We start from the raw sequence: 25974 nt of genomic DNA on the forward strand, positions 1-25974 counted from the left end.
TTGTATTGATTTTGCCACTCGAGTAGACATAAGACAATTTTTGCTGTCACAACTGGGGGTGGGCCTGGGATGTTACTGGCATCTAGTGGTGGAGGCCAGGACGCTGTGAAACAGCCTACAATAGCTAAAACTGCCTGTCTCGCCTCCAACAATGATCTGGCCCCAAATGTCAATAGTGCTAAGGCTGAGAAAACATGAACTCCATTTCCCCCTCCCTCCCTTTTCTTCTTTCTTTCTCATAAAGTATAGGCCTCAAATGAGAAAGGGATCCTATTTTAACGACAAGAATGAAAGAAAATCTTGTTGATTTTTCCCTTCAATGATCAGAAATTTGGCCATATTGTATCTGGGCCAGCACTATTCTGATCAATGTAACAACAGACATTCTACCAAATTTTTATTTGACCAACAAAGTAACAGATTTTTCACCACATTTTATTGGTTAATGATAATATGAAATACAAGAAAAAAACAGGGCCCAAAGAAATAATCAGCAATTCATATCCACTTACATGGTAACTGATGACCATTATTAGGCATTTGAAATGTGTTCTAGTCGATTTCACAAATAGATTCTTAATTTTTAAAAAATGTCAGATGTCCTGGTACTTGTTTTATGACATTTTAATCTTGGAATTTATATAGTCTAGAAAATATATGTCTAATCAAATATTTACAAGACACACACTTTTAAATGCATTGAACAATTAAGAAAGCTACAAAATCTAAATCATAAATAGAGCATATTATATTTATTTTGTATCAAAATAGATAAAACCAACATAAAGTATATTATCTTTTACATTTTATGTTTTGATTATTACGCTGAAATCTGTTAATTTAACTTTAGTTATTTTAAAAAATGCCAAGTACATGATTAAGATAAACTTTTTCCTTCAGAAAAATAATTTCCAGAATAATAATTGCAAATACATCCAAAATATTAGGTTGTCTTCATCTTTAGTTTCTTAAGTGGCTCTGATGCTTCTTTTTTGGTCTGGAAAAAAAAAAATCAAGTCAAATGCTTACAAGGAGGACAAAAGATGTAATTCAGAGAACTAAGTACCTATATATTGAGGCTTTAAATGTAAAACTAAAGTAAAAGATTCCTTTAATTACTATAGAAGGATTCTTAAGGACAAAGGTTTTGGCTTGTGACAGACATAATCTCTGACTTAGATACAGGTAAGGAAAAAACACAGATCTGTGTGTTTTGGCTCAAATCTTATATTTAACATTCTACACAGGTTAGTATTTTATGAATTGATTCCATTTTCAAAGAGAATTATAAATCAAGGACACACGGGAAGTGGATATGGCTCAAGTTGATAGAGCTTCTGCCTACCAAACGGGAGGACCTGGGTTTGACCCCTGGGACCTCCTGGTGACAAAGAAGAGAAAGCGTGCCCACATGGCAAGCCAGTGCCTACGTGGTGAGCCAGTGCCTACGTGGTGAGCAAGTGCCCACACAAGTGCCCACGTGAACCAGTGCTCTGAGCAAGTGAGTAATGCAGCAAGATGATGACGCATCAAAGGAGAGATAAGGGGTAAGTCAAGGTGAAGTGCAGCAGAAACCAGGAACTGAGGTGGTGCAATTGACAGGGAACAACCTCTCTCCCCATCAGCGGCCTCTAGAATTGAATCCTGGTGAATCCTAGAGGAGAGAAAATGAGAAGAAAAGAAAACACAGAGAGCAAAAACAGCAGGAGGGGAGGAGGGGAAGAGGAGAAAATAAATAAATCTTAAAAAAAAAACAACTCAAGGACACAACTTCTTTTTAGTTGTCTTATATAGATAAGGATTTTCATTCACTCGAAAGATATTTATTGAAAAATTACTATGCCCATATTATTTTGTTTTGGATCTCCCAAGTTTCTAAGCACTTACCAGGGTGCTGCTTGTTTTGTTGTTTAATCATTTCACCCTAAAAGCCATGCTGTACAGAGTAGTAAGAAGAGAGCAAGGAGGAGTGCCATTACAGTATAAAGCACTAACTCCTTATATAAGGAATCAAAGCATTTTATGCAACAGATTACAGTAAATTAAATATACATTTATTTCTTTCCCACTTAGATCTGCTTAAAACTATGAAGGATTGCACTTCTCAATATATATATATACGTATATAGGCATATAGATAAGTATGCTAGTTTATACCTTTATCTTTCTTATATTGTTGTTTTCTAAAGATTTACTTTTTATTTATTTCTCTCCCCCCCCCCCCGCCAGTTGTCTGCTCTCTGTGTCCATTTGCTGTGTGTTCTTCTGTGACTGCTTCTATCCTTATCAGTGGCACTGGGAATCTGTATTCCTTTTTGTTGTGTCATCTTGTTGTGTCAGTTCTCCGTGTGTGCAGTGCCATTCCTGGGCAGGCTGCACTTTCTTTCGCACTGGGTGGCTCGCCTTACGGGGCGCCTTGCGCGTGGGGCTCCCCTATGCGGGGGACACCCCTGCGTGGCACGGCACTCCTTGCGCGCATCAGCACTGCGCATGGGCCAGCTGCACACGGGTCAAGGAGGCCCAGGGTTTGAACCACGGACCTCCCATGTGGTAGACGGACACCCTATCCATTGGGCCAAGTCCACTTCCCTTTCTTATATTGTTTTATGTGTCATAGCTAATTCCCAAAAAGTGACAATGATTAGCTCTTGACCTTATCCATGGCCTTGGCCAGCTTCAACTATGACCTAAAAAAGCTGTGGACCCTCCACCCTGCCCCCAAACACAATGCCTATAACTTAAGCTTTAAATACTTCCACATGTATGGTCCCCACAGGCCACAGAAGTTTACTGTGCCAGATGAATTGTCCCAATCCTTCATATTCTCTGTCGTTGTGAATGGTACCATTATTTAGTCAGTCACCTAAACCAGAAATACTAGATTCCTCTTCCTCTTTGATTCTTCCCTCCTTCACCTGCTACACCCATTACAAACAGTCCCTAAATTCTATTGAAATACCTTTATTTTATTTTTAAAATTTATTTTAATTTAAATTATTTTTTAAAATTACATTAAAAAAATATGAGGTCCCATTCAACCCCACCGCCCCCACCCCCCACTCCCCCCACAGCAACACTCTCTCCCCTCATCGTGACACATCCATTGCATCTAGTAAGTACATCTCTGAGTATCACTGCACCCCTAGTCAATGGTCCACATCATAGCCCACACTCTCCCACGTTCCATCCGGTGGGCCCTGGGGGGCTCTACAATGTCCCGTAATTGTCCGTGAAGCACCACCCAGGACATCTCCTCGTCCCGAAAACGCCTCCACATCTCATCTCTTCCTCCCATTCCCCAAACCCTGCAGCCACTATGGCTACCCTTCCCACACCCATTCCACATTTTCTCTGTGGACATTGGATTGGTTGTGTCCATTGCACATCTATGTCAAGTGGGGGCTTAGATTCCACATGGATACTGGATGCACTCCTGCTTTCAGTTGTAGACACTCTAGGCTCCATGGTGTGGTGGTTGACCTTCTTCAACTCGATGTTAGCTGAGTGGGGTAAGTCCAATAAATCAAAGTGTAGGAGCTGAAGACTGTTGAGGCTCTGGGCTTGGGTGTCATATTATCAGTCCAGAGATTCAAATCCCCTACATATATCTAAAACCCCAGCACCAACTACAATTCCATTAAAGTAGCATGCAAGTCTTATGAAAAGAGATCCCATCTGAGTCCAATTCCATCACGCAGAAACACCAGCTCCAGAGAAGGGCCATCTGCCATGGCAGTGAACCCCATCTGCCATGATCATAGAACCCATGGGTCTCTTTATTCCTCAAAAGAACCAATACCTGGGATTGTATCTACTTTATCTGTCTCTCAGACTCTGCTCATTTGTGCATAAGGGCATTCCTTCTGACAGCCTCCAGACTCTTTTTTAGAGACTCATAGCCTTATATTCTCATTTCTCCTTTCCATTTCCCCCTTACATTAGGTCAAGCAGCATTTTGAAGTCATGTTATTATATGTAGACAGGGATATTCTGCTGATCCGTGTTGAACCTTTAATTCAAGGTCCTTTTCTAGTTGCATCTTCAGGGGATATGTGGTAGTGATCCCTTGGTGCCAGGGAGGCTCATCCCCGGGTGTCATATCCCACGCTGGGGGGACTGCACTGCATTTACATGCTGAGTTTGGCTGTGAGAGTGGCCACATTTGAGTAACATGAAGGCTGTCAGGAGGAAACTCCCAGGCACAGTGCTACTCTAGGCCTTATTCTTATTGGAGGTGTATAGGCTCAAAAGCATAGCCATAAGTATCAGGAGCCCACTGTTGGGCCCTCCTTCCTTCCTGGCTCTTGCCATTGCACCTGGGGAACTGCCGCTGCTCCCCCAGGGTCCACGACAGTGACCCCTCGGTCAGGGGCCCAGTACCCACCCCCCCAGCTATTGTTTTTAATTGTTTCCACTATGAGTATATCTAGACATTACTATATACCCTGGGCATATGCCCTGCATAACTCCCTGTCAGCCATATATATCCTGTCAATAACATCCTATATCAGTATTCCTCCGCTGCCATTGTTGAACCACTCTGTGATCCAAAACTTCCTGTAAAGTCAATCCCAGCATATTGTCAGCTTCACAAGAGTCTTAGATCACCGAAATTCATATATACAATATAGAGTATTTCCCCAGATTCACCATAAAACCTTTTCCCTTCCACAGCGATAATCTCTTAACATTTTCATATCATATTTCCTGAAACTGATGTACAGATTCCGAGGCAATAGCTTTCAAACAAGGTGACATCTGTGCTTACTATGTGGTCCATACTTTAGGTTGTACAGTTTTCTAAATTTTTTAGTTATCCTATGTTTTGCCTTATGGTTTACATTATTATTCTGTCATCTCTTATATGTTTTTGGAGTAATATTACATGTTTTATATTCATCTTCGTGTATTCTCACAAAACTCCTCTCTTGCCCCCATATTTACCTTGTTTCCATCCATTCCACATCCATTTTCCCCTCCCTTTGGGGCCCACAACGCCAGCCAATCTCCCTTTCCCGAGAAGCCATGTCCAGAGATACTTGCAGCAGTATTCAGGGCCTGACTTTCTCAACTGCCCTAATGCCCTGGGAGCCATCCTTTCTCACTAGAGATACAGTTCTCTCTATTTGATGGCATTAGTCCTCCCCAGGATGTGGGTCCACCCCAACTCTCACTTCTTGGGTCTCTTCCCAATGGTACAACCCACCTTGGCAAAATGAGCCTTCAGCTATTTGCTCAGAGTCCGTCCCGCAACAGCCCATACCCCCTGAGCATCCTAAACAGGTAACCCTCCTACTTATATTTTGATACGATTTTCTCAACATTTTGTTCTCAATTAACACCTGACACTCTCCCATGTTCGTATGTTGCCCCTCCCTCCCCCCGATTTTTGGACAATATTACCCCTCTGCCCATCCCCAGCCCCCCTCAAACCCACAAAGCCCCACCCAAAGGTAACCCCTTGCCCCCATTTTGTCCCTTCTTTGTGCTCATACTTACCGCCAGCTCATCACAGATTCCACCCCTCCAGACGTTAACTCACATCCTTCCTCCACCCCCCAATTTCCTGTAAGCCTCTTTTCCGGTGTCTAGCTCTCTAAGGCAGTTTGCTTATTTCATATCATTGAGGTCATGTAGTATTTGTCCTTCAATGCCTGGGTTGCTTCACTCAACATAAGATTCTCAAGGTTCATCCATGTTATCACGTGTGATTGTAGTGTATTTGTTCTGACAGCCGAGTAGTATTCCATTGTGTGTATATACCACATTTTATTGATCCACTCGTCTGTTGATGGACATTTGGATTGATTCCAACTTTTGGCGATAGTAAACAATGCTGCTATGAACATTGGTATACATATATCGGTTTGTGTCCTTGTTTTCAGTTCTGATGGGTATATACCCAGCAGTGGTATTGCTGGGTCATATGGCAAATCTATGGTTAGTTTTTTGAGAAACCTCCAAACTGTCCTCCAGAATGGTTGGATCCTTCTGCATTCCCACCAGCAGTGGATGAGTGTTCCCCTTTCTTCACATCCTCTCCAGCGTTTGTATTCTTCTGTTTGTTTCATAGCTGCCAATCTTATGGGAGTGAGATGGTATCTCATTGTAGTTTTGATTTGCATTTCCCTGATAGCTAGAGATTTGGAGCATTTTTTCATGTGCTTTTTAGCCATTTGTGTTTCTTCTTTGGAGAATTGTCTGTTTAAATCTTTTTCCCATTTTTTAAATGGGTTGTTTATCTTTTTGTTTTCAAGATTATGAGTTCTTTATATATGCAAGTTATAAGCCTCTTATCAGATATATGGTTGCCAAATATTTTCTCCCATTGTGTGGGTTCCCTTTTTACTTTCTTGACAAACTCCTTTGAGGTGCAGAAGGCTTTAATTTTGAGGAAGTCCCATTTATCTATTTGTTCTTTTGCTGCTCGTGCTTTTGGTGTGAAATTCATGAAGCCATTTCCTATTACGAGGTCTTGTAGATGTTTCCCTACACTGCTTTCCAAGATCTTTATGGTCTTGGCTCTTATATTTAGGTCTTTGATCCATCTTGAGTTGATCTTTGTATAAGGTGTGAGATGGTAATCTTCTTTCATTCTTCTACATATGGCTATCCAGTTCTCCAGGCACCATTTGTTGAATGAAATACCTTTTTTTAAAAAGCTTTATTTTATTTTTATTTATCCTTTCACTGCCCCCCTGACCCCAGTGCTTGTGCTCCATCAGCTGTGTCCATTCACTGCGAGTTCTTCCGTGTCTGCTTGTCTTCTCTTCTCACTGTTCCTATCTTGACCCCAGTGGTTTTTCTTGAGGGCTCATTCTTTCAGGCCTGGTTCTTGAGACAGCTTTCAAATTCTGATTTGGCTCTTTTACCTTGTTCAGTTCATTCTCCACAATCCAGCCAGTTTATCTTTCTAAAATACACATTTGAATTAAAACACTTCAGTAGTTCTTCAGCCTTTTAGAGAAGGTTCAAAGTCCTATATGATAGTAAGGGTGAGAGGAGTTACATGAGAGCCAACAGGAAAGGGCCAGATTCTGTCTACCAAGAGAATTCAAAGGTGGCTGAGGCTAATAACCAAATCTAAAATAAACCAGAGTACAAGGCTGAATGCTTGTTTGTTAGTTGGTAATAGTTTCATTGGGCCAGGAACATCTGTCAGTTCTAGCAGACTTTTTTTTTAAACCGTAAAACTGAGGGATTGCCTGGTTCTCATATAATCAAATTGAGAGGTCTGGGTGATTGGAAAAGGTGAGTGAGCTAAAATTTGAAAGCTCTCACTATTCCCAGTCATGAAAGAACATCTATGCTGGTGGTTTTCAAACAGCAGGTCTAATCCATGGGTTGTGAAATTAATTTAGTGGGTAAAGATCAGAAATGAGACAAAAAATTAAATAGACTGGAACAGAAGAAATCAGAGTGCTCGCTATAGGAAGGGTAATTTTCATTTTGAGAAACTGTGATTATCATTGGGTCAAAATGTAAATGGCTTTAACTGTGTATCCTGGAAGGAAAAAAAAAAGCAACTTCTCTAGGCCAAACTACAGATTCTGCCCTGATTCTCCTTTCATCTGCCATACACCATGCCTTGTTCCCCCGCCACATTGATACATTCCTTATTCAGATGTGCCACATTGATACATTCTTTATTTGGATGTGTTAACAAAGATGACTTGCAGCAGTCAAGTATAGCTCTGTCCTGGTGACTAAATGCTTCTCAGCTTCTTATGGTGACTTTTCAGATCTTTGGGATCTGGCCCATAATTACTTCTCCAATCCTATTCCATGACATTCTTCCACATGCACTAACTTATTGTATTTGATGAGTTTAACAGTACTTTATTGAACACCTATTACATGCCAGGTCCTTGTGTTAGGTTTTAGGGATATAACAATGAAGAACAGGCTGCTGGTTGCCTAGCCTGTACCTATACTGCTCTTAATAACAGAGCTCTGGTTTCATTATAGGAGAAATAGGCGCACCCAGGTCAATGGGATAGAGGTTGAAGATATTGGGCAGAACTTATGGGAAAACTCTTTTAGAAAGCGAAATGCTATTTTCCACTTTCTTCTTGCTTAGAATGCAGAAGTGATGGCTGAAGCTATAGCAATCATACTGTGCTTCTGAGGACAGAAGCTACACCCAAGGATAGGTTAAGAGAAAAGCTCCTAAATCCCTGATAACTTCAAAGAGCCATATACTAGCCTTCAAATGCTTATCACCAGGCCTTTATCTGCCAGACTAAACAATTTGCTTCAGCCGTTAAACTATTAATGGAACACAATTAGTGAAAATGCTGACCTGTCCTCAAATAATTTAGTGTTTATCTTGTTTAATGTTGTGTCTTCATCAGTAAAGTATCTGGCCCACAGTAGGTACTCTGGCAAGCTTTGACTTCTGTGGCTTTGAGTATAGTATAGCATAGTGGTTAAAGCACAGGCTTGCAAAGTAAATGTTTCCAGTGATTTGTTAATTTTGTAAACTTGGGCAAGTTCTCAGTTACTTCACATGTAATATGGGGGTAATAAAAAACATCTGAATAACTGTACTGGATATTGTTGTCCTCAGACCTACTCTGCATCCTTATGTACCCTGCTCTGTGCCCCAGGAGGTGATCAGCCTGGCCTTCTGGTTTCTGATCAGGCTCAGCCAATGGAAGGTACAGCAGGTTTGTTGGTGGAAGAAGAGTCAATATTTATTCCCTAGTTACTTTTTGCCTGGCCATGATTTGGCAGTGGCTAAATTATTCTATGAATGACTAAAGTTTCCATAAGGAGCCCCCAATCCTTTCCCTTGCCCCTTGGTGCTCCTGAAATGTTCATCATTTGTTGGGTTTCATGTGCCTGTCCCTTCAGAATGTGCTGTTTCTTTCTTTTTAAAAAAATTAATTTATTGAAGTATATCACTCATACATAAACATACATGAACAATAAGTGTATAATAATAGTTGTGACCTTACAAAACAAACACATTTAACATCATACAGGACTCTCATAACGCACCCTAACACCAATAACTTTCATTGTTGTTAAACCTTTTTAACTAATGATTAAAGAGCACTGTCAAAATATTACTACTGTGCCTAAGAGTTCCCACCTGACAGCCTCCGTGTTACTCAAATGTGGCCAGTCTTGAAGCCAAATTCAGCATGTAAATGCAATGCCTTCCCCCCAGTGTGGGACATGACACCCGGGGATGAGCCTCCCTGGCACCAAGGGATCACTACCAAGTACCAGCTGATAACATAACTAGAAAATGACCTTAAATTAAAGGTTCAACACGGACCAGCAGAATATCCCTGTCTACATATAACAACAGGAGTTAAAAATGCTGTTTGACCTAAAGTAAGGGGGAAATGGAAAAGACAAATGAGTTCATATAGCTATGAGTTTCTAAAAAAGAGTCTGGAGGTTGTCAGAAGGATTGCCCTTATGCACACCTGAGCAGAGTCTCAGAGACAGATAAAGTAGATACAACCCCAGATATTGGTCCTTTTGAGGGCTAAAGAGACCCACAGGTTCTATGGTCATGGCAGATGGGGTTCACTGCCATGCCATTTGGCCCTTCTTTGGAGCCGGTGTTTCTGCGTGATGGAGCTGGACTCAGATGGGCTCTCTTTTCACACGACTTTCATGCTACTTTACTGGAATTGTAATTGGTGCTGGGGCTTAAGATATATCTAGGGGATTTGAATCTCTGGACTGACAATAAGATAGCCAGGCCCTGACCTCAACAGACTTCAGCTCCTACACTCTGATTTATTGGACTTACTCCACTCAGCTAACATGGAGTTGAAGAATGTCAACCACCACACCACGGTGCCTAGAGTGCCTACAACTGAAAGCAGGAGGATTGCATCCAATATCCATGTGGAATGTAAACCCCCTCTTGACATAGATGTGGAATGGACACAACCAAGCCAAGGTCCACAGGAAGGAGGAATACAGTAAGGATCAGAGTGGACTTAATGATATTCCATTCATGAACTACTGTGGTTAATAATTGAGAAAATGTGGCATTGATGTGGAAAAAGTGGCCATGGTGGCTGCTGGGTGCAGGGAACGGGAGGAAGAGAAGAGATGTGGAGGCATTCTTGGGACTTGGAGTTGTCCTGGGTGGTGCCCCAGGGACAATTGCCAGATGTTGTATGTCCTCCCATGGCCCACTGGATGGAACGTGGGAAAGTGTGGGCTATGGTGTGGAACACAGGACATGGGGTACAGCAATGCCCGGAGATGTACTCACCAGACGCAATGGATGTGACATGATGATGGGGGAGAGTATTATTGTGGGGGGAGTGGTGGGGTGGGGGCGGTGGGGGCGAATGGGGACCTCATATTTTTTTTAATGTAATATCTTTTTAAAAAGTGAATAAATTGAGAATTTGAAAAAAAAAAAGTTTCTTTAAAATAAAAAAATATATATATTACTACTAACCAAAGTATTTTACCCCCAACAACTCTATTATTATTATCTTTATATCATTTATATATGAACAAACATAAACAATTAAGATATTAAAAGTTGTGAACTTACAGAACAAACATGCGTAACATCATACAGGGGTCCCGTACATCAACCCTCCACCAACACCTTGCATTATTGTGAGACGTTTGTTAAACAAATTATGAAAGAATATTGTCAAAAATCACAGTCCTTATCTTACATTTGGTGTATTTTTACCCCAAACCACACTATTATTATTTTTAAAATATATTTTTATGACAGCAGTTGTAAACTTATAAAATAATTATGCACCCAAACAACATCCCTCCATCAACACACCACACTGTGGTGGAACATTTGCTACAGATAAGAAAATATCATCTGATTGTTACCATGTCCATAGTATACATTTAGCTCACATTTTCCATACTGCCTCATTAGCAACACAGTATTCTTTTGCATAGATGCAAGAAAATTATATTATTACTGCTAACCACAGTCCATAGGTCACTCCAATGTATTTTTCCTATGTTTCTCCATATTCCCAACACCCTGCAGTAGTGATGTACATTTGCTCTAGCTCACAAAGGACACTCTTGCATTGGTATCATCAACCACAATTCTCATCTACCTCTTGGTTCACTGTGCTATTCAGTGCTTAGATTATTCCCTGGCATTCTGTCAACTGGTATTTACATACCTAGACTACCATTTTCAGCCACATCCCCATTTATAAACTAGCTGTTACTTGTTATCTTTCTTAAAAGGATTCAGAGAGTTGGTAGGAGGTTAAAAAGAAGTAAGGCATGTAAAGCACCTAGTCCTCAATAAATACTATTAATAGAATTTCCTACTTGATGTCCTCTCTGCCTGAGGAGCTCATTCCTATTTCTTTTTCTGGACTCAGTCGAAAAGTCACATCTAGGAAGTCTACTCTGATACTTCAAAGGCTTCTTTTGCTGTTCCTTTCAAGAACTTAAAGTATTCAACACTTACTTTATTGCATGATAATTATAACTATTTACTTGAATCACCCACTGGATAAACCATGAATTCCTTAAGGGAAGTCACAAAATAATGCTCAACAAATGTTGGTTCAATAAACAAATACACAGCTACTGCCAATTTTTAATCTAAATGAGTTATATATTAGTAAAAGTATTTGGTGGCTGGTCTCTACCTTATCCACATTTATGACACTGGATACAATTGGATATCCTATTTTTGAATAGCCAATTAATACTTCTTAGCTTAAACTTCAGTTTTTACAAGTAAAAAGGGTATTAGGAAATTTTCTGACCACCGGATTCAAAGAATACTTTAAAGCAGGGGCTCTTAACCTTTTTTGTTCTACAGACTCCCTTGCCAATGTGGTGAAAACAAAGGATCCCTTACTAAGTCCACACTATACTGTTATTATTTAATAAATATATCATACCTGCACCAACATGTCTCTACAAGAATAATGTTCTTTTGAATTTTAATTCAAGTCACAGATGCCTCGTTAAGAACCCCTGGTTTAAAGACTTTATTTTAGGAGTGGATGTAGCTCAGTGGTTGAGTGCATGCTTCACATGTACAAGAGTCCTGGTTTCAATTCAAAACTCTTTTTTTTAAAAGATTTATTTATTTCTCATCACCCCCTCATTGTTTGTGTTCACTGTGTCTGTTCGTTGTGTGCTTGTCTTCCTTTTTTAGGAGGTACCGGGAACTGAACCTGGGACCTCCCATGTGGGAGGGAGAGACCTAATCACTTGAGCTACCTCTGCTCCCTGCTTTGTTGGGTCTCTCATTATATTTTCCTCCGTGTATCTCTTCTTGCATCACCTTGTTCCATCAGCTTGCCATGCCAGTCTGTCACATCAGTTCACTGTCTTGTTTGTCTCCTTTAGGAGGCACCGGGAAATGAACCTGGGACCTCCCATGTGGTAGGTGGGAGCTCAAATCGCTTTGAGCCACATCCACTTCCAAGACTCTCTTTTAAAAGAATTTTTTTTGCTATGGTATCATTTATATTTTATCATAAATAATATTTGGAAGCATTTAATTTTCAAATCTCTTTCTCTGTGCTCTTACTTTTCTTCATATCTCCAAGGGGCAAATAAACATAGCAATTAAGAGGTATTCTTATAAAATAAAATATGAGCACTTTTTCAGTTCTTTATATACATACCTTTCACTCCATTTTCAATTAGCAAGTATTATTGTCTCCCCCTCTGACCCTTACCCCCTCCTCCCAAATTTATCTCTACAGCTGCAACTTTCTTTTCCTCATGCACCTCTTACCCCGCTCTCACCTTATAAATGTCTGCCTCAATTAATAACAAAAGTCTGCTGCCTCTTTTCTTCTATTTCTTTAATTCATCTTTCACTGCTGCTGCCAAGGTCTGAGACTACAAATGAGACTCGTATAGTATTCTGCACTTCCTCCTATATTTAGTATTTATCACAGTGTATTATTTCTATTACTGGAATGTGGGGGACTCAAGGGTAGAGACCCTGTGCCTGGATAAAGCTTAAATAAAGTAATACTTTCAAAAGAATGTGCCTTAGCCTCAAAAGACAATTCCAGAAGAGGAATTAAAAAATATTCGGAGAAATTGTAGCAATATTGAAAAAGGGTACTATATCCAGTGTTAACTACCTGGATTTTACTGTTAAAGAAGTCACATTATTTTATTATATATTTTGCATTATATCTTATACAAAAAAAATGAAAAAAAATTAAAGTAATAGGACTCGAACTCTTTTGTATTTAAAAGCAAAGCAGGTTTCAACCTGAATCTATTTTTATGTGGGTGTATTGTCATTTAAAATTTCTTCAATATTATAAGAAAGTAATGGGATCGAGAAAAATCTAGCTGCTCAAAAATCTTAAGCATGTGCTTACTTCCTTAAGGTCTTAAGTGTAACCTTCTCAGGAAGGCCATTTCACTGCATTCCTCATCCCCGTCCCTGTTTTATTTTTTCCATAGCATTTGTCATGTTTTTACATCCTATAATAATTTATATTTTGCTTGTTTGTTGGTCTATAGTCTACCTCCATCCAAGAGCAAAGGCTTCAGGGAGGCAGGAATGTTTATATCCCTACTGGCCAGAATGTGCTTGGTTAAATTAATTTTTTTTTCTTTTAAGATTTACTTTATTTATTTCTGCCCCCGCCCCGGTCCCATTCCTCCTGTTGTCTGCTCTGTGTCCATTCACTGTGTGTTCTTCTGTACCTGCCTGTATTCTCATTAGGCGTCTCTGGGAACTGATCTTGGGACCTTCTGGAGTGGGAGGGAGGTGATCACTTACTTGCACCACCTCAACTCCCTTTTCTGCTAAATCTTTTTATTTTCTCTCCTCTGTGTCTCTTGTTGCATAACCTTGCTGCACCAGCTCTCTGCGTCGGCCAGCACTCCTGTGCGAGGCGGCTTTCCTGCACTGGGGGCATTCCCACACAGGCCAGCACTCCTGTGTGGGGTAGCATTCTATGTGGGCTGGTAGTCTGGATGGGCCAGCCTGCCATGTGGGCCAGCTTACCCTCACCAGGAGGCCCTGGGCATCGAACCCTGGACCTCCTATACGGTAGACGGGAGCCCAATTGGTTGAGCCACATCCATTTCCCAATAAATATTTTTTGAATGAATGAATGAATATTGTTTGGTTCTGCTGTGACTGAGCTTCTCAGGTCTGTTTAAGTCTGGACATAAAGTCTCATATGAGCCTTTATTCAAGAGTTTCTCCTACACAATATGACAAAAAACTCCACCAACAATAATGTAAGAATGTGGCTCCAATTAATCAGGCAATATCACACTTGACAAGCATGGTGGACAATACTTATGATTCTGATAAGCATCCCAGTTATTGAGTGGAAATGCTAGTAAATAAGGCATGGAAACAGTCTATTTTGCAGTATGAACTCAAATTCACTGATGAGCTTAATTCTTCTGTTGGTGAACTTCTGCTCAGGAAGTGATATTACTGTCAGGAATTTAGGTTCTCTGTTAATTACATTAGGATAGAATATGTACTTGTGATTTCTTTATCAGTATTATCTAATCTCTATAGATTTAAAGTACATTCCAAGGAGATAATAATGATTATGGAAAGTTGATATCTGGTTTTCATTAAATATTATTCTTCATTTCTAGATACTTTAGTCAATAAGGTGCTATACATTAGTGGCAGACCTAACTTCCAGACACTGGGAGTTTCTAAGCCTTTACCAACTCCTGATTAGTACTAAGCAACTAGCATAAGATAGATCAGGGATTAGAAGGCAATGGTCCATTGCTTTTTGCATGGACTGTCTGCTATGATTTTGACATTTTATAAAGTGAGGTTAAAAAAACAAGCAGGGAAGTCGATGTGCCTCAAGTGATAAGGCCTCTATCTACCATATGTGAGGAACCGGGTTCAATCCCTGGGGCCTCCTGTTGAAAAAAGAAGAAGAGAAAGTGTGCCTGCACGGTGAGCCAGTGCCTGCGTGGTGAGCTGAGCACCCATATGGTGAGCCAAGTGCCTGTGTGAGTGCCTGTGTGGCAAGGCAGTGCCTGTGTGGCAAGCTGAGTGCCCCTGTGGTAATCCAGTGCCTATGTTAGTGAGTCATGCAGCAAGATGACGATGCAACAAAAGAGAGACAAAGAGGAGAGTCAAGGTGAAGTGCAGCAGAGACCAGAAACTGAGGTGGCACCAATTGACAGGGAATCTTTCTCCACATCAGAGGTCCCTAAGATTGAATCCCAGTGAATCCTAGAGGAGAAAGACAAGAAGAGAAGACAAAAAGAGAAATAGATACAGAAGATCATACAGTGAATGGACACAGACAGCAAAAACAGCAGGGCAGGGGAGGGAGAGGGGAAGGAAAAAAAAAAGAGAGCTCAATAAAAAGAAAAACATCTTAAAAAAAAGTTTGAATTTCCAAAAACAAACAAATAAAAAACCCAAGCAAACAGACCAAGCAAACAAAACAAAACCACAGAGAAATGAGGAATAGGCAATGGAGACTGCACGTGGCTCAAAAAACCCAAAATATTTACTATTTTGCCCTTTATTTTATTTTTTAGATTTATTTTATTTATTTCTTTCTCCTTCCCCCATGTTGTCTGCTCTCTGTGTCCATTTGCTATGTGTTCTTCTGCATCCATTTGCATTTTCAAGGGGCCCTGGGAAACTGTGTCTTTTTTGTTGCATCATCTTGCTGTGTCAGCTCTCCATACCATGTGTGCAGCTCCACACCTGGGCAGGCTGTGCTTTTTTCATGCAGGGGGGCTCTCCTTGCGGGGTGCACTCCTTGCACATGGGGCACCCCTACATGGGGGCATCCCTTCATGGCATGGAACTCCTTGTGTGCAGCAGCACTGTGTGTGGGCCAGCTTACCACATGGCTCAGGAGGCCCTGGGGATCGAACCCTGGACCCTCCATATGGTAAATGGACACTTTAGCAGTTGAGCCACATCCGCTTCCCTATCTTGCCCTTTAAAGAAAAACCCTGCTGACTCCTGATAGATGACTAGTAAAAAAATTGGTACAATAAAGTAATTCAGATACACAATTAACTGCTTTTTTATTTTAGTAGTTTGAATATTTAGCTGTTTGAATATTACTGTTTCTTTTATACTATTGTCCTAATAGTTACTTGCCCTTCATATCCATAACATGGTGTGACAATGTGATTTTGGAGATATATAACTGATAAGATATGTACCTTTTGTCATTAGATGTAGACAACTAAACCATAAATATAATGTGGGGATTATAACATATTGAGAAAGTACGTTACAAGAAAGAATGATGCCTGAAAAACACAGACACAATAAGCCTGGTAGATACTCCTGGAGTCTAGAAAAAGAACTAAAAATTAAGAACCTGTTAGTGTTTAACCAGTACCATTTCTCTAAGAAAAAGAAAGAGAATGTATAGTAGATATAAATAGATATATAATTACTTTGTTTTCTGAGAAATATATAAACTGTGATCAAATAAATATTTTGTTAATAGGCAGGGTCCAACTTGGATGGATATAGGATACTTGATCCAGTTTACCTCCTCCCACATGAGAGACCTTGTGAACTCATTCAACCATCTTTGCTGTACTACCATGCTCACTAGGAAGTCCCTTATTTCTAATTTAGCTTATCAGCTAAATTGCCTCAGGAAGAGACTGAAATTAGTATTCCTGACACTAGAAATTGGAAAATAATAATTTTCTAAACTAAGTGTACATAACCATATATCTTAAGGTCTGATTACACTTGGGTGACATGAACCTAGATTTAACATTAAAATGTCAGACCAGAACTTCCAAACAAATATGCCAAGAAAGTAGGTATGATGAACTATTGATCCCCTCAGCTCCCAGGGCTTTAACAGGACTTTGGGGGTGTTTGGAGCCTATTCAATCTACTGGCAAAGTTCATTTACCCCAAGATGCCATACAAATATACTTTTCTTTTTTCTTTTTAAAGATTTATTTATTTTCCCCCCTTCCCCTCCTCCCACCCTGCTGTTTTTGCTGTGGGATTCACTGGGATTTGATCCTTGAGGCATCTGATGGGAAGAGAGGTTCCCTATCAATTGCAACACCTCAGTTCCTGGTTTCTGCTGTGCTTCACTTTGACTCTCCCCTAGTCTCTCTTTTGTTGCGTCATCATCTTGCTGCATGACTCACTTGCGCGGGGCACTGGCTCACCGTGTAGGATTTGTGCGGGCACTGGCTCACCATGTGGGCACTCATGGAGGCACTGGCTTGCCATATGGGCACCCTTTCTCTTCTTTTTCATCAGGAGGCCCCAGGAATCAAACCCTGGTCCTCCTACCTGGTAGGTAGAAGCTCTATCACTTGAGCCACATCTGCCTTCCTCAGATATACTTTTCTATGTGTATTACTATGTGAAAAGGGTAGGAAGGTGCAGGACTAGGGACACGACCCTGTGGCATCTTTGTCACCCCAGTTGTCTGTTCTCTGTGTCTGTTTGCTGCATGTTCTTCTTTATGTCTGCTTCTGTTGTTGTCAGCAGCATGGGAATCTGTTTCTTTTTGTTGTTGCGTCATCTTGCTGTGTTAGTTCTCCGTGTGTGTGGCTCCATTCTTGGGTAGGCTGTGCTTTCTTTCATGCTGGGCGTCTCTCCTTACAGGGCACACTCCTTGCATGCGGGGTTCCCCTACGTGGGGGACACCCCTGCGTGGCACGGCACTCCTTGTGCGCATCAGCACTGCACATGGACCAGCTCCATACCGGTCAAGGAGGCCCGGGGTTTGAACCGCAGACCTCTCATGTGGTAGGCAGACGCCCTATCCATTGGGCCAAGTCCGCTTCCCTTTGTCACTTGTTTTACTATATGCAACTATATTCATCCTAGCAATGTTTTCAAGTAACTGCTAAATTCCATTTTTGATAAAAATTATAAAATTTTCCTATGAATAACGCAATTATTATTTATAATCTATCTACTTTTATTTCCCTTTTGTCCTAGAGAAAGTGAAAATGGGTGGTGAAATGACTAAAGTCTGGCATAAGAATGTAGAGAAAGGAAGAGAGTCTACATATGAAAAATCCATATTAGCTATCATATTCTTGAATAATGAAAAGGAACACAAGTTAGAAAATATTTTATGAATGTTTTATTTTGTTTCCATTTGGAATTTCTCACTTTCTACTACTCATCTTCACCTGTCAAAATGCCAGCCATCCTTCAAGGCCGACCTGGAATACTTCTTTTCTCACAAGGCTTTTGTGGAGCCTACCAACAACATACTATCTATTCTTTCTTTGAATTTCAATAGCAGTTTGTGTTTTCCTTAAGCAGTAACCTGATTTCTCCTTATACTATTATCCTTGACTCTAGAGAAGTGGTTTTAAAGCTCTATATCTTAACAATTAGTAAAAAATGGCTATCAAAGGTTAGACATTACTTTGCATATAGTCAGTATACACTTGTTGAATTGTACTTATTTTAACATTGTCCCCCTTCCAGTTGGCCATATGTAATTTTCTAAACCACTTCTACAGAATACCAAGGTTCACATACCATTTATGTATAAATTACATAAGTGTAATTTATCCATGCAACATTTGCTAGCCAATGAGATAGCCAATATGAGCCCAGACCTGAACCCCACCATAAACTCACTGTTATACAGACACCTCATGCACTATTTCCTGGTGTTGCACATTCCTTTTTTTTTTTTTTTTTTTTTTTGAGGTACCAGGGCTGGGGCTTGAACCCAGGACCTCATATGTGGGAAGCTAGAGCTCAACCACTAAGGCACATTGGCTTCCCTAAGTTGGTTTTTTCACTTGTTTTTGCTTGTTGTTCATTTTTGTTTTTAGGAGGCACTAAAACTCCTAGGTTTAGGAGGTCCCAAACCTGGGACCTCCCATGTGGGAAGCAGGCACTCAACTGCTTCAGCCACATCTGCTCTATGCACATTCTTATTATGTTCCCTAAGACTCTTTCTTTTGCTATTCAGGAAGGAAAAAAAGGAAATGTGCTCCAAAGAGGATTAGAAAAGCTCCAGTTTTTTCCTAGGAAGTAGATGAAGCCAGAGAAAAAAGGGCTAGGATAGCTAAAAGCCACTTGGAGAGAGAAAGCAAATAAGTGGGAATGAACTGTGTGTTTCTGAAAGAAAGAGAATGAATGAGGAATATTGCTCTGTCGCAGAAGTGATACTAACTATAGTCTTGGGAGGAAGCTGCTGCTTTTACTCGCCCTGTGATTAGTTTAATACTAAAGTTCTCTACTCAGTTTAGATTTTTAGCATCTAAGAAGATAACTAAATTGGGGAAGCAAATAACTGCTATTCTTTTTCCCTCAAACAGTTAAACATTTGAGTGTCTGCTTTGTTTGTGTGCTGTGAAAGGCAATGGGAACACATCCTCCATCCTTGAAGGACTTATATTCTGTGGATCATTCTAGTCTTTGTTGGTGTATTAAATGACTGAACAACTCTGCTGTATCTGTGATTTTAATGGCTAGAGTTTTTCTATAAAATGTACCTTTTGGGGTGGGTCTTCATATTTAAATACTATAGGAGTATTGCAAAACAGTCACACAATATAAAAGCACATAAAATAAAACGACTCAAGCTCCTATTACTTCTCCTTCCTTACATCACAGCTCTACCCCCACCCCATTAGTCACTAATGATAGTGTTGCGTATGCTTTTCTCATATTTTCAATGCATATATAAACATGCATGCATACATGCATGCATCTATTCTGGAAATTAATATCAGGGAAAAATACCAAAAACACAGCAAATAATTTCAGCTAAAATAACTGTAAGTTAGAAATGTTTCAGCTATAAAACCATAAGATACGAGATGATTACATCTTATTTTCAAATATTTGCATCATAAATTCCTTGTTAATAAAATCAGATCAAATATAAGAAACATTATGTTATGAAAAACTGAAAATATTTAAAAGAATAACTAAAAAAATATGAAGCCTTAAGAGACTCCAATAGTGTGTTAGTATCAAAGAAGTCCAGAACTCATTTCATATAAACTTCTTCCCATTTAACAGAGAACAGGCTCAGGGGATTAAATGACTTGTTCCTGTTACCTAGCAGTTCACATTACTAATTATCCATTTGTGCCACAGCCTTGAGTGGACTGGTTTACAGTATTATCCTGTCGGTTTTCATTAGGACATACCTGAGTTCATACCGCCTTTGAAATTTTTCTTTATTATAGAAGAAATAAAATTTATTGTATACAGATAATACAGATGAGCAAAAAGAAGAAAAAATTCTACCCAAACAATACTTTCATTTTAATTTTATTCTCACTGAGTAATCTTATCTTGAGATACTGGGAAGTCTTACTGTTACTCATGTACTAGTTACATCCAGGATTTCAAATCAGAATAAGGTCACTAAGCTTAAGTCAGAAATGTAGGAAGCTCAGGGTCAGAAAGAACAGTTCATTGCTGGAAACAGACTAGGGACAGAAAAACAGATTAGAAAACGCTTACAGGCTTTAAGTATTTGTCTGTATTTGTGGTTTTCATCTAATCCTACTTTTCGTATTAATGTGTATGTACTTAGCCTGCTTTCTTCCTACAGATTATTATATAACAGCCATATCATAGTTTCTGCCTTAATCTCAACCTACTTTCTAAGGAAAACTTTCCTAGCCACGGTCCTTCAGCACAAGTAGCCCAAGGCAGCATTTGTTACCATGTGACCCCTGCTTACTGGTAGCAGTTCTCAGGAGTAAAAGAGTTAGGGGAGTATGGGGGGGTGGGTGGGAGGAGCACCTGACTCAAGGGCAGCTATTCAATAGGCTGGATAATTAAGAAGTCTTGCCACAAAGAGGGACCCTCACCCCACCCCCCAGTAAGGATAAACTATGCCAGTTAGATTCTCAGAAAATTTGGGAAAAACTAGGATATAAGAGGGTAGATGCAGAAAGGTTGCATAGAAACATATCTTGAGACAAAGGGCCATGAGTAAGTTAAAATTATGAGGAAGTGGAAATTATGAGTAAGCAGAAACTAGGAGAGAAACGTATATACAAAAGAAAGCTGATGCACCACTAGAGGAAAAGATTCATGGATTCAGTTGCCGAAATCCCTAGAGCTGTAACCAGGCTGGTCAATCTGGGCTTCCTGTTTCCACTCTCCTGTCAGCTAGGTCTCCATTACTGCCATATGTGTATTTACAATAATTATCCTTTATTTGATCTAGATTGTAACTCTGTCATTTCTTTCGCCTTTTTTTTTTTTAAGGAGGTTGAATTATATAATCACTAAGAAAATTCTTGCATCTCGTTGATCTCGAGTAGCATTATCTGAATGTATAATGAAATGGCTTAGATCAGAAGTTGCCATGCTTGACCGATTATTATAATCATCTAGGGAGTTAAAAAAAACATCAGAGTCTGGGGCCTCCCTGAATCAGAACATCTGAGAGGAAATTCTTGAGTTTCTATGTCTAGAAGGTAAAAATCAAGTTTCTTCTAAGAAATGAAAGCATTGTTTGGAATCTATGCTCAAGTAAAGTGGAATATTTAATAATGTTACTCCTATTTTGAGTCTGTTGCTTTTTTATCCCCTATCTTTACTATCTGTGAAAATATATGATTTTCAATATTTCCTAATTTATCTTCTCTACCTTTAATCCAAAATTTTCTAACTCCTTTGCCTAATTTCTGTGCACATACATTTCCACCCAATGATACAAATTGGTTTACTTCAGTTTGATTGGTTTTACACTTTCTGAAGAAACTTAGGGCAAAAAGTACTATTGTATCAATGGGGGTAGGGATAGGTGATAGTCTGCAACCTTTTTATTCTTATGTAAATTAAAATTCCTTTTAAATTCCTCCATAATTAGTTTATGGATGCTTGGGGAGGTAAGCTCTAGATTTAGGCTAAAGTCTATCAGCTAAAAATTGAATAATGTACACATTCAGAAAATGAATTAATACAGATAATCTTTCAAGGCTCCATCATAAAACTAGTAAAATTAGTTTGAAACCAATATAAATGAAAGAAAAAAGATTTAAGAATAAAATATATTTAGTGAAATCAGAAATATGACAATTCTAAGTTTTTTAAAATTTTACTTACAAAAAGTGTTGGTTTGGGTATAAATATATTGTCTTCATGTTCTCTAGGCACACTCAAAGTCTTTGATTTTTGATTTTCCATCACAATTTTTGATTCTTTTTCAGTAAGAGGTAAGCTGTTCCCATAATGCTTACTACGCATATTAATGAGGATCTGTTTCATAGCTGCCAATTCCTGTTGATATATGAAGACAGAAAATAGCAAGTGTGATTTTTGAAATCAAGTTAATAATGCTTGAAATTAAAATATTTACATTTATTCTTGAAGTAGAAGGAACATTTGAAGAAATTATATTATAGACAAGGAAAGTTGTAAAAACAATATTAATGCACAGTAATGATGCACATAAATTTTATGTCATACGTTTTTAGTATGATAACTGGTAATTATAACATTATATGGTTCCCAGATTTTCCTGCACATTGGAATCATCTCGGGAGCTTAAAAAAACTGGTGCCAGGGGGGCAGGGGTAGCTCAGTGGTTGAATGCGTCTTCCATGTATGAGGTCCCAGGTTCAAGTCCAGATACTTCCTGAAAAAAAAGAAAAATACTGCTGTCTGTACCTCACACCTACAGAGATAACAATTTATTGGTCTGGAGTGTGGCTGGCCTTTGGAATTTTTAAGATCTCCCGGTGATTCTAATGGACAGAAAAATTTGAGAACCACTGGTATATCCAGTTTCCACTGTAGTTTTTCTATACTGATTGCTGAGCAGATTGTTTAGGCACTTAACTTTTCCCCTTCTCCCTCTTAAACTATGCCATTTCCTTATGAAATCGTTTAAGATCGTAGGGAAGAGTTCAAATCTTTTCTCTTGGCTATGAATCAGCAGTCCAGGCACTAAGTTTAATATAGTTTCAGGACTCCTTTAACCATGTTATCACCTTAACCCTTTTACAAACGATAGCTCGAACTGGCTTTATCAACTGCCTTTTGAACTAAGAATAAATTATGCTGAACTTTGAAGAATTCAGATTAAAATATTTACCCATTCCTTTTCCTATTTTGTCTATGCTGTTTTCCCCCATACTCAAACCTTTTCCACCTAACCCTACTCATAAGTGGCTATTACTAATTACCAAACCAATCCAATCAAACACAAGTATATGTAGGGATAACAGATTAGTTTTTTCCTAGTACTTTATTTCATCTTCATGCCAAGAGGCAAAAGTTATGGCTGATAGAAAGATGTTCTTTCAGATAGAAAGTTGTTCTTTTGGTAGGCTGGGTGACTGTCATCTCCCCTTTCCCTTCTCTTTATCTTGGCAAATAGATCAGGTGCTGAAATCTATACGTTTCACATTAAATACATGGTTATGTACATCACCAGGGGCATACATAAATGGAATAATTTAATCTTAAAAGCAGAAAGATTCTCCAAAGGTTCAAATAATAGTATGTCATACTGGCAATGTCTAAAGGTGCATACATTTTTACGTGCGGTGGCCCAGCCAGCCCCAGTATTGCAGAAAGGAGAAAAGAATATTTTAGCAGCATTTCTTTTAGCTCTTCTGGCCCTAAGATCTATTAAGGCTATGTGGCTTAAATGCAGCAGCTCTGTTTTAAAATATCCACTCAGCTAGATGATTCTAAATAGAACAAATGACAGCCAGAAAAAAAAAGGCTTGTAGAAACTTGCTCTGACACAGAGCTGATGTCTATAAACAGATTAGCAGAATGGAGCAGACCGTCTATCAGCCATAACTTTTGCCTCATGGCATGAAGGTGAAATAAAATAATATGAAAAAAGCAATCAACATATCTTACCATTATTCCACAGATAAATATGATAAAGGAGAGTTTAGTTTGTCATACTTGATGGGGGAGGGAGGGAGAGGGTTGGGATGAGAAGAAAAGAAGTAGGAGTTGGTGGTGTGGGAGACAAAGGGCTTTTGCCCCCAGATGCTCCAGAGAAGCCTATAATTTAGTTTCTCTTTGCCTTCCCTCTGTTGTCAGTATGGGAGCAGTTACAGGACACAGATCAACCCGGCTGCTGGTCAGGAGATAGCTAAAGGAAATTCACATGGCTTTCCCTTACCCACACCAGGGTCACCCCAATTTGAAGTGTTGTCACAGTAATACTTTTTGTCCATCTGATTGTATAAACAGTGTTACAAAGGTTTCTGAAATCTAAGTAAAGAACACTTTAAAAGTAGCTGGACAGGAGGAGGATAATCTAGGGAATGTATAAAAGTGATTTTGGCAGTAGATGAGGATTGTGGTTAATAATATAAATATAGGAATGTTCTACAAAGTGTTAAGAATATGGTGATACATGGGAAAAATATAACCAATGTAATTTGTTGACAATAGTTAACAATATTGTAATATTTTTGTAGTAAAAGCAAAGAAGGTACTATATTAATGCTAAAGGTAAAAATAAAGAATACGGGGATTAGTTTCATGAGATATGAATATGATTAAGCATTTTTTTCTTTATTCATTTTCTTCATTAACAAGGAGACCTTGATTATGCCATTTAACCAATCTGCTTTCACCTGTGTATCTTCCTGAACACTGGAGGAAAAAATGAGTTTGTTTTTAGAATTAGATGAGATAAAAGTGCCTGGATAGAACTTTTTTGGAGCAATGCATCCATAACTTGTTAAGCTGACTTTTGTCTGTTATTTTATTTTTTGAATTTGAAATAAATTTGAATAATTAAAAAAAAGCAACAAAACTGTGTAAAGTTGCTGTTAGGATAATACAGCTTCAACGGATACCAAAATTACATTTGGAACAATTCTTTTTCAGTTTTATTATGTTTAACTTATATGATGATTCCTTTTATAATAATGATAAATGAGAAGAAAGGAAAGTCCATTTTAATGTCAGATAGTATCCACTATATCATCAAATACTGATCACACAGAGAGCCAAGCACATGTAGTGAAAATATTTTAGTACTAGGTCAGATGTCAAAGACATGTCTATTCCTGACTCTGTTAATAACTGTATAGACTTAGGCAACTCATCCTTGGTTGAATAAGCTTCTATTTCCTAATCAATAAAATGCGTGCTTGTGTTACCTTTTGGAGTTTTGCCAGTCCGATAGGTGTATGGGTATGTTTAAATTTCATTTTCTCTACTGTGAGATTGAGTAGCTTTTCATATATTTAAGGATATTTCCTTTTCTGTTGATATCTTTGGCCCATTATTTTTTCTCACTTGGGTGATTGCCATTGTCTTTTTAATTTCTAGAAGCTCTTTAAATATTAGGGAAATTAACCCTTTGTGCTATGAGTAGCAATTTATTTTCCTATTTATCTTTTATTTGACTTTGTTTATATTTGTTTTGCTTTTTATAAGGCAAACTTTGATTTTGATACAGCTGTAAGCTTCAATATTTTCTTTTATGGCCATCTCCATGTTGTTCTCAAGTTACTTACTTACTTATTTTCTCTTCCCTCCGCCCTCCCCCCCCCCACCATTGTCTGCTTTTTCTGTCCATTCACTGTGTGTTCTGTGTCCACTTGCAATCTCGTCAGTGGAACTGGGAATCTGTGTCTCTTTTTGTTGTGTTATCTTGCTGCATCAGCTCTGTGTGTGCAGTGCCACTCTTGGGCAGGCTGCATTTTTTTTGCATGGGGCGGCTCTCCTTGCGGGGGCACACTCCCTGCGCATGGGACACCCCTGTGTGGCATGGCACTCCTTGTGCGCATGAGCACTGTGCGTGGGCCAGCTCGCTGCACACGTCAGGAGGCCCTGGGTTTGAACCCTGAACCCCCCATATGGTAGGCAGATGCTCTATCAATTGAGCCAAATTTGCTTCCCCTCAAGTTACTTTTATGGTTTCTTTTCTTAACTTTATAACTCTGTTCTAATGGTCTGTCTAGTCATTCACCAATGTCACTGTGTTTTAGTATTTAATGACTGAGATATTTTTCAGGTTATATTGTTGGGGTAGGGGTAAGATTATGCTGAGTTAAAAAAAAAACAACCCAGGAAGACCTGAC

At 39.2% G+C, this 25974-nt stretch overlaps 1 protein-coding gene across 2 annotated transcripts in view; it reads right to left on the minus strand.

The window, feature by feature from the left end:
- Positions 1-419: 419 nt before the first annotated feature.
- Positions 420-25974, minus strand: part of PIBF1 (progesterone immunomodulatory binding factor 1) — a 273027-nt gene continuing 247472 nt past the window's right edge. The window contains exons 17-18 of one of the 2 annotated variants that reach the window (XM_004468148.5): positions 22016-22189; positions 420-997 (exon numbers count right to left, since the gene is read on the minus strand). In XM_004468148.5, the coding sequence (XP_004468205.2) occupies positions 944-997; positions 22016-22189 (228 nt within the window). In that variant the 3' untranslated portion in view covers positions 420-943. Of the gene's footprint in view, positions 998-22015; positions 22190-22378; positions 22548-25974 lie in introns of those variants that run through there. The other variant, XR_009180643.2, reaches the window with a different exon arrangement.

Source organism: Dasypus novemcinctus, chromosome 15, assembly GCF_030445035.2.
Source record: "Dasypus novemcinctus isolate mDasNov1 chromosome 15, mDasNov1.1.hap2, whole genome shotgun sequence".
Taxonomy (NCBI): domain Eukaryota; kingdom Metazoa; phylum Chordata; class Mammalia; order Cingulata; family Dasypodidae; genus Dasypus; species Dasypus novemcinctus.